The following is a 10,085-nucleotide window of genomic DNA, read 5'->3' on the forward strand; positions in this document are numbered from 1 at the left end:
TATCTGTTTTTACTTCAGAATGTTTCTTTTCAGGATGGTGAAGAGGAGATGTACAATAAGAAAGAAATATATTTGGTTTGGTCATCCTCTTTTTGTCCATATTACCGGTACTTCTTTGTCTTTATCCTTTTTTCCTTATCTTAAGCCTTAGATGTTTATTAATGGAGAAGGAAGCAGGTGGAGTTAGCTATGTCTTTTTGGCCTCTTTGTTTACTGGTAGATGGAGACAGAATGCTGTTAGTTCAGGATGTTTCCTTTCCTTGAATGGGAAAAGGACAACTCTGGAAAAAGTTTACTTTTCTTTATATGAATTGTTAATTTATCTTGTTTTGTACTCATCTGTATAATTTTTTTTCTTTTACATTTCAGAATAAATAAAATTACAAAAATTGATCCTTAGAAGACTGGAAAAATCTTGGAGGTTTTGCTATGGATACTATAAATGAAAACCATTTTTATCTAGACAAAGTGTGGGTTCAATGTGAGATTGGCAGTTGTTTGAAATGGAGACTGCTGTCAAGTGATGACGCTGCACAAGTTGATCACAGTGAGCCGTGGTACTGTTATATGAATACTGACCCATGGTTTAATAATTGTTCTGTTTCTGAAGAATATTTTCCTGAAGAGTCTGAGTTTAATAAAAATGGATTTAAATACATCTACTCAGAACTTCCTATAGGAAGTTTAGTTTTGGTGAAAATGCGCAGCTGGCCAAGGTAAGGTTAAAATTGTTACAACCTTAACTGTAAAAAAGATAAGACATCTGTTCATTTTGTAATGTGCACTTAATTTGAGTTCAGTTCTCCTTAGAAAAGTAAAAATGGGAGTAGAATTGTAATATTCATGGTTTCTTAGTGACTTACAGATCAAATGTTCTCAGTTTATAGGTAAGATTTTTTTTACCCCAATTGTGAGCCCTACAAACACTACTTGGATTTTGAGAAGCAATCTGGGTTCTTTCCTTTTTTATGCATAGTCAAAGTAGCTGTGGGGGAAAGAAGAGGTCCTCATTTACATCTGTTCAATTCTATAGTTCTTTGAGTGATTGTTCATGTCCATTCCAAGCAGGTGTGTGCACGCCGTGTGCATGCCAGCTGGAAGTTTTCCCCTAGCAGCATCTGTAGAGTTGGCCTTGGTGCCCCCTGGAGTGGCGCCTCCATGGCACCCTATATAGGGGCCCACTGACCCTCCACCCCCTCAGTTCCTTCTTACCGTCGGTGACAGCTAGCTGGAACCTTGCTCTCTTACAGCAAGTTTAGTAGTGTCTCGTCAGTGTATATAGTTTAATTTTAGATTAGAGTTAGTTGTACATAGTTGGGGGGGGGGGGGGCTTCCCCAACATATTCGTTACCCCACTGGGGCATGCCTGGGTCCCCAGGGTTTAAACTCTGCAAGAACTGCGGGAAGTTTATGTCCAAGAGTGACCCGCACTCTTCCTGCTTAAGGTGCCTCGGAGAGAGCCACCAGAGAGACCGGTGCAGTATCTGCAGGGGCTTCCATCCCAGGACTCTTAAAGACAGAGAGCAGAGACTCAAAGTGCTCCTGATGGAGGCGGCCTTGCAGCCCCCTCCAACCCCAAGCCAGCCGACCCAGCGCCCAGCACCTCATCTTCAGTGCGTAGGGCCCCAGCACCGATATCAAGACATGAGACCCAGACCAAAGCTTCCAAATCCCAACCCTGGAGGGAGTCGAGTCATAGAAAATCGGGCTCCATGCGGCACCGCTCACCTTCTCCAGTGCCCGTTAAAAAGAAGAGGCCAGTGAGGGAATGATCAACCCACCAAGACCTTAAGAGGCCGACACCGTCCACGAGTGCAAGTGGACAGGCCGGGCCACAGACTCATCCTCCAGTTGCTCCGTCGACTCCTGCACCAGAGAGAGGGTGGTTGAGTCCGGGCCGGCCGAGATCCCCAGACATCAGTGAGGATGTGCATCTCCCATTGACGCCTGAGGCGTTCGAGGCGGCTTCTGACTTGTTGAGCCTCCCAGTGCCAGCATCTCTGCACCGGACGTATGGAGCCGCTGGCCGTGGCCCAACCCTCGATACAGTCACAGGGCAAGCCGGCCATGATGTCACCTCGTTCCCCGCTCTGCGCCACCCCGGTGGCACCGGTGCAGAGGGAGTGTTCTCTGACTCTGTGGCACTGTTCCCGGGCAACAGTGGGTATTGCTCCCCCTAGGTCCTCCTATTCAGACACCTTGGACTCGGAGGCAGAGTCCTACCGCTCCAGTAGATTGAGGAGCAGGAGGTCAGCTTCGTGGGCAAGCCATCAACCTTATCTGCCTCAGTGGCAGCAGCAGTGACAACTGCCCTCCCAGTGGCTGTTCTGGACTTCCTGGGCCTACCATCAGTCCGTGGGACAGGCGTTTGGTCCTCAATCTAGGTCCACATTGGTATCCTCAATGTCGGTGACTCCGGCGCAATTAACTCGTCCACCGGCACCGCCATCCGGCAGGGGTGTGCCACAACAAAGTCCAGCACCCCTTAGCCAGGTATGGGCAGGGGCCATGGTTCCAGGACTGCAGGCACCGCCCAACTCGCCTCGTTGTTCAATATCGACCTGGTACTGGCCGCGGTGCAGCATCTCGAATCCATACTGGCCACGCAACCGCAGTACCATGAGCCACAAGCCCCTGAAGAGATGGACGGTACAGAGGAAGGCTCATTACAGGTGATCTCCTCCTCTTCATCTCCAGACAAGGCAGTCACGGGTACGGCAACGGCCGTAGAGGACAACCAGGTGCTCTAACAGCTGCTTAGGCGGGCAGCCCAGAGCTTGGCGATCCAAGCAGAGGAGATGGTAGTGGACATCCTGGCCCCCTCAGGCCCATCCAGGGTAGCCCTACCGTTGATTAAGACAATAGCTGATACATCCCATACTTTGTGGCAGATGCTGGCTTCATTGGCCTCCACGGCCAAAAAGACAGAGAGGCGCTACTTCGTACCCTCCAAGGGCCACGAGCACCTTTATGCCCACCTTTTCCTGGACTCCCTAGTGATAGATGCGGCCAACCAAATGGAGCGTCGGGTTCCAAGGGTCCACACCTAAGAACAGAGAGGCCAAAAAGTTGGACCTGTTTGTCAGAAAGGGGTCTGCAATTACGTATAGCCAACCAACAGGCTATAGCGAGCCGGAATGGACACGATACATGCTCGGCATTGTCTAAGTTCACTGAACTTCTTCCTCAGGAATCGTGAACGGAGTTTTCAGCCCTGGTTGAGGAGGGGAAGTTGACCTTCCGAGCATCCCTCCAGGCATCCCTGGATGTGGCAGATTCAGCCTCCTGCATGCTGGCAACTAGCCTAGTCATGAGACGAGGAGCCTGGCTTCAGGTGTCGGGCCTTCCTCATGAGGTCCCACAGACCACTGAGGACCTCCCCTTTGAGGGGTCCATGCTCTTCTCTGAGAAGATGGACAAGCGGTTGCATAGCCTGAAGGACTCAAGGGCTTCCCTTTGCTCCCTGGGCTTGCACACCCCAGTAACCCAGCGCAGGCAGTTCAGACCACAGCCGGCCCCTCATCCTTACCACCCTCAGAACCGCACGGACGCCGGGCACAGGCGAGGCAGGAATGGTAGGAGGAGGCACTAACATCAGCCCTCTGGCCAGACAAGGCCACCATTGGGACCTAGGCCTCCAATTTGATGGTACGGTCGGGGATGACCTACCAGTCAGAACTCTGAATCCTCCCAGCCCTACCTTTCTATCATGCCTGGTACTGATTCACATCGGACAGTTGGGTGCTTCACACGGTAAAGAGGGGATATTCTATCCAGTTCTCCTCCCTTCCGCCCCACCAGCCCCCATCCCTATCCTTCTTCAGGGACCCCTCTCATGAGCAGCTTCCAGCTCAGGAAGAGCAACTTCTAACAGCAGGGGCAGTGGAGGAAGTTCCTCAGGAGCTTGGGGGCAGCGGTTTCTACTCCTGTTATTTCCTAATACCGAAAGTGAAAGGCGGCCTCAGACCTATTCTGGACTTGCGGTATTTGAACAAGTTTGTAAAGAAGTTCAAGTTCCACATGGCCTCCCTGTCCTCTATCATTCCCTCCATGGATCCAGGGGACTGGTATGCCACCCTCGACTTGAAGGACAGATATTTTCGTATTGCCATAATCCCCCAGCACAGGCGTTACCTCAGATTCGTCATGGCCGATGCCCATCTTCAGTTCACAGTGCTGCCTTTCGGCTTGTCAGCATCCCCGAGGGTTTTTGCAAAGTGCATGGCAGTCTTGGCAGCTTTCCTGCGCAAGCAGGGGATTCTGGTGTTCCCTTACCTGGACGATTAGCTCATCAAGGGCTGTACCAGGGCACAGGTGGAAGCTCAGTGCTCTTCATCAGACAGACCTTCCTTGAGCTTGGCCTCCTGCTGAACAATGTCAAGTCCACCCTGTCTCTCACTCAGAGGATAGAATTTATAGGGGCAGTTCTGGACTCAACACACGCCAGGGCGTACCTACCGGAGCCCAGGTTCCAATCCATGTCCAAAATCATTCTTGGTCTCAAAAAATGCGTCCTGACCACCACAGCAAGAAGCTGCCTCAAGTTACTGGGCCACATGGCGGCATGTACCTATGTGGTGAGCCACGCCAGGCTCAGGTTGCGTCCTCTCCAGTCCTGGCTGGCGACCGTGTACTGCCCGTCCAGGGACACCCTAGCCTCAGTGGTGACACTCCCCTGAATGGTGCTGGATTTCCTTTAGTAGTGACTCGACCCGCAAGAGGTGTGCGCGGGAGTTCCCTTTGCCAGCCCCCAGCCCTCCCTTTTCTTGGTAATGTACTCATCGGATCGGGATTGGGGGGCGCATCTGGGGAACCTCAGAACCCAAGGCCTGTGGTCACCAGAAGACCTCTCCTTGCAGATCAATGTCAGGGAGTTGCGAGCGGTGTGTCTGGCATGCCTAACCTTCAGATCTCACCTGGCAGGCAGGTGTGTTTCAGTCCTCACAGACAATACATCAGTGATGTTCTGTATCAACAAACGGGGGGTGCACGCGCCTCTCCCCTGTGCCGGGAAGCCCTCACGTTATGGGACTTTTTTGCATACGGAATGCAATTCACCTGACAGCATCCTGCCTCCCAGGGGAGCAGAACGGCCTGGCGGATGCCCTCAGCCACTCATTCCATGGTCACGAGTGGTCCCTTCGCCAGGATGTAGTACGCTCAATTTTCCGTCTCTGGGGCTATCCCCAGATAGACTTGTTGTCCTGTTTTCTCTTGAGGCAGTGTCAACGTTTCTGCTTCCTCATGGGCTGCAGTCCGGGGTTTCTGTCGGATGCCTTCCTCCCCTCCTGGAAAGATGGTCTGCTTTACGCCTTTCCCCCAGTTCCCATGGTTCATAGGGTGCTCCTCAAGATCTGCAGGGATTGCGCTCGTGTAATCCTGATAGCGCTGGCATGGCTGTGCCAACACTGGTACGCGTCACTTCTGCATATATCCATTCGGGTGCCCCTCACGCTGCCCCTGCTCCCAGACTTGATCATACAGGACCACCTCCGCCACCCAAATCTGGACTCTCTCCACCTCACAGCCTGGATGCTCCGTGGCTAAGCCCTGTGGAGATGCAATGTTCTTAACAGGTCAGGCAAGTCCTGCTTGACAGCAGAAAACCATCTACCAGGGCCACTTACATGGCTAAGTGGAAATGCTTCTCCATCTGGGCTGAACAACGGGGACAGGCTCCATTGCTGGCCCTGATCCCTCTTATCCTGGACTACTTGCTTCATCTGAGACAGCTAGGGCTTTCCCTCTCTTCAGTTCGGGTTCAATTGGCGACCATCTCAGCGTTCCACCCAGGAGAGCAAGGTGCTTCTGTTTTCGCGAACCCACTGGTTGGTCACTTCCTCAAGAGCCTGGACAGGCTGTTTCCACACATTCAACAACCAGCCCCGGCCTGGGACCTCAATTTGGTTCTTTCTGCCCTCCTTCGAGCCCCTGGCTTCATGCTCTCTGCTATATCTCTCATAAAAGGTTGCATTCCTTGTTGCCATCACCTCGGCCAGGAGAGTCTCGCAACTCAGAGTGCTGACATGCAAGCCCCTGTACGCTGTCTTCCGTAAAGACAAGGTCCAACTCAGGCCACATCCAGCATTCCTTCCGAAGGTAGTCTCCCAATTCCACATGGGTCAAGATATTTTTCTCCCTGTATTCTATCCAAAGCCACACTCCTTGGGCACGCAGCATAGACTGCACTCTTTGGACGTCCACAGGGCCCTAGCATTCTATATTGAACAGACCAAACCATTCAGGAAATCAACCCAGCTCTTTGTTGCTGTGACCGATAGGATGAGGGGACTCCCAGTCTCATCACAGCGGATCTCCTCATGGATCATGGCCTGCATCTGAGAATGCTACTGTCGGGCTAAGGCCCTGCCCCTCCGATCACAACCCATTCCACAAGGGCGCAGGCCTCCTCCACGGCATTCCTGGCTCAGATCCCAACTCAGGAAATACGTAGAGCTGCCATGTGGTCTTCAATCCACATGTTTACATCGCACTATGCCATCACGAACCAGGCCAGAGATGATGCAGCCTTCGGCCGTGCAGTGCTTCAATCAGCAGTGAACTCTGTCCCTACTGTCTAGGTTCAGGCTTGTGAGTCACCTGCTTGGAATGGACATGAACAATCACTCAAAGAAGAAAAAACGGTTACCCACCTTTTCGTAACTGTTCTTCAAGATGTGTTGTTCATGTCCATTCCAATACCCACCCTCCTGCCCCTCTGTCGGAGTGCTGGCAAGAAGGAACTGAGGGAGTGGAGGGTTGGCGGGCCCCTATATAGGATGCCATAGGGGTGCCAAAGCCGACCCTACAGATACTGCTAGGGGAAAATCTTCCGACTGGCGTGCACAGAGCGTGCACACACCTGCTTGGAATGGACACGAACAACACATCTCGAAGAACAACAGTTATGAAAAGGTGAGTAACCATTTTTTTTTATTTTTTTTTTCAAATTATGCACTCAGTGGCACCTGTGTAACCCCACTGCATTCAGTAGGTTTGCACAAGTGTAGCTGATTAGCACTTAGTAAACAATCTGGTAGATGATGGATAAGGAGAATATACTTTAGCTTACTCTTTTTCTTAGCTGTGTTGGCTTTGTATGGCTAACAGGAATAGGAATAAGATGTAGTAAAACCTTTCTTTTTACTTAAAGTAACTAGTACCTTGAAATACACCCCCCCATACACACACACCCAAATGTGCCATTTTTGCACAGTCTGTTCTTGGAATAAAAATACACAGTTCATTATCAGGAGTTTGGTTTTTACCAGTTTTTGATGTTATCAATTTTTAAAGTTACTTTTTAGCAAAAAAGTATTACAGTTTTAGTATCAATAAAAATGGATTCAGTATTACAGCTCACAGATTGGAAGTGATGATTCACCCCTACCCTTTTGTCAATAAACAAGCAGCAGTTGCAATATATATACTGTTCTCTTTTGTTACTACTTTATCCAGATTTTCTCTTTCACAATAAGTAGCAGCAGTCGCCACTCCTCGCCTTAGTATTTGATGAGAAGAAAATAAATCAGAAGTAGCTAAGCCTGGAAAGTGTAGATAATGTAGGGAGTGTAGATTGCAGGATGGATAAAAATCAATGATTTTTTTTTTAAAAAAAATCAGTAATAGCTTTTTTTTCCTCAAAAAGCATTTTAATCAAAAAATCCGATCTAAAGATAGTTTTTAATTAAGATCCATTTTAGCCCAAAGATATCTCATCATAGAATAGGGATGAGCTGGAGAAAGGGGTAAACAGTGAAGTGGCAAAGTTTGTAGATGATACTAAACTGCTCAAGATAGTTAAGACCAAAGCTGGCTGTGAAGAACTTCCAAAAGATCTCACAAAACTAAATGATTGGGCAACAAAATGGCAAATGAAATTTAATGTGGTTAAACATAAAGTAATGCACCTGGGGGAAAAATAACCCCAACTATACATACAATATGATGGGGGTTAATTTAGCTACAACTAATCAGGAAAGAGATCTTGGAGTCGTGGATAGTTCTCTGAAGACATCCACGCAGTGTCCCGCGGCAGTCAAAAAAGCAAACAGGATGTTAGGAATCATTAAAAAAGGGATGGAGAATATCTTATTGCCATTATATAAATCCATGGTACACCCACATCTTGAATACTGCATACAGATGTGGTCTCATCTCAAAAAAGATATACTGGCATTAGAAAAAGTTCAGAAAAAGGCAACTAAAATGAGTGGGGGTTTTGAACGGGTCCCATATGAGGAGAGATTAAAGAGGCTAGGACTTTTCAGCTTGAAAAAGAGGAGACTAAGGTGGGATACGGTAGAGGTATATAAAATCATGAGTGGTGTGGAGAAAGTGAATAAGGAAAAATGTGATTTACTTGTTCCCATAATATAAGAACTAGGGCCCACCAAATGAAATTAATGGGCAGCAGGTTTAAAACAAATAAACGGAAGTTCTTCACACAGCGCACAGTCAACCTGTGGAACTTCTTGCCTGAGGAGGTAGTGAAGGCTAGGGCTATAGCAGGGTTTAAAAGAGAACTAGATAAATTCATGGAGGTTAAGTCCATTAATGGCTATTAGCCAGGATGGGTAACAAATGGTGTCCCTAGCCTCAATTTGTCAAAGAGTGGAGATGGATGGCAGGAGAGAGATCACTTGATCATTACCTGTTAGGTTCATTCTCTCTGGGGCACCTGGCATTGGCCACTGTTGGTAGACAGATATTGGGCTAGATGGACCTTTGGTCTGACCCGGTACGGCCGTTCTTATGTTCTTATGATTATATATTCTAATTCTAATTCTCTAGTATGAGACGAATATATTCATGTAATATTTAAGGAAAGTTTTTTGTAAATGAATTCCAATAGCTCTTGGATTAGGGACCCAATCTTATGGGGTTCCAGGGGCTTCTGTATAGATTATTTAGGTTAATCTATCTATCTACCCAATGGGACTCAGCGCTAAGTCTAGAAGACACCATCAGAGATGCTTAGTTTTGCAGTTCTCAAACTATTTTGTGTCTCTGGCGATTAACGTGCTTGTTAACAGCAAAAATTCTTTTAAATAAAGAAATAAAAAATATAGAGGTGAGAAATAACAGACCTCAACCCTATTGTCCCTCTGCAAATTTGTGTATACAGAATCAATCCCTTACCTCTCTTTAAAAGTGGAAAGTTTCAAAAAGTTCAATGAATTGTTGGGGGTGGAATTGATCTGGAGAAGAAGTCTGGAGATAAATGTGAGAAGGGAGGGACAGGCAGTAGAAACAAAAGTGAAACTGTTTGAGCAGAAGTCTTGAGGTCTTTCTGAGTATAGCTTTCATTGATTTGAGATCTACCATACCATTTTCTCACTAGAAGGAAAAACTTGTAATGGCAGCAGGCCATAAAAGAGACCCAGTTTGGGTCTCATCTGTTTCTGAGTTGTGAAGAGTATGAATTAAGGTTCTAACAACCAACAAGAATACACTTTTATGTAGAAACCTATGATTAAATCGAGTCTTCGTAACTAGTGATTTAAATCTTGATTTAAATCACATTTGATCTAAATCAAATCCACCCTGGTAGATTGCTATAGTAGCTAGCTTTTGCAGCAAGTTTATAGAAAGTGCATCAAAGTTACTGTAATCCAAGAACAGAATCCCAAAAATAACCATGACTTTCAAAAAAACACACACAAATGAGGTGTTAGGAAGACCATAAGACATTGGAGTTACGTAAACTGTGATGATCACAAAGGCCTCTTCAGGCCCCCAAGGTAGTGGTTCTGACTGCCAGTCCATTGTCTGAATGAACATCCCTACTGAAAGTTGAGTTTTAACAAAAGTGTCTAGGTTTTCAGTCTCTACACAAGATTGTCAAAGCTGATGTTGCTTCAGTTGAAGTGTTTATTACTTTACCAAGGATGTGTGATGGGAGTGGTCTGCGTATGCAAGGAGAATGCTTGTGAGACGTAAGATCTTTCAGGCCACGTCTACACTACGGGATAATATCGAATTAGCTAAAATCAGTTTTATAAAACTGATATTATAAATTCGATTTCATGCGGCCACACTAGGCACAGTAATTCGGCGTTGTGCGTCCATGGTCCGAGGCTAAC

The 10,085-nt window shown here is 47.5% G+C and overlaps 1 protein-coding gene across 1 annotated transcript in view; it reads left to right on the forward strand.

Annotated features, from left to right (window-relative positions):
* The first annotated feature begins 429 nt into the window (after nt 1-429).
* Nucleotides 430-10,085, forward strand: part of ZCWPW2 (zinc finger CW-type and PWWP domain containing 2) — a 134,475-nt gene continuing 124,819 nt past the window's right edge. The window contains exon 1 of the mRNA XM_032790018.2: nt 430-716. Within this exon, the coding sequence (XP_032645909.1) occupies nt 430-716 (287 nt within the window). The remainder of the gene's footprint in view (nt 717-10,085) is intronic.

This window comes from Chelonoidis abingdonii, chromosome 2 (assembly GCF_003597395.2).
Source record: "Chelonoidis abingdonii isolate Lonesome George chromosome 2, CheloAbing_2.0, whole genome shotgun sequence".
Taxonomy (NCBI): Eukaryota; Metazoa; Chordata; order Testudines; family Testudinidae; genus Chelonoidis; species Chelonoidis abingdonii.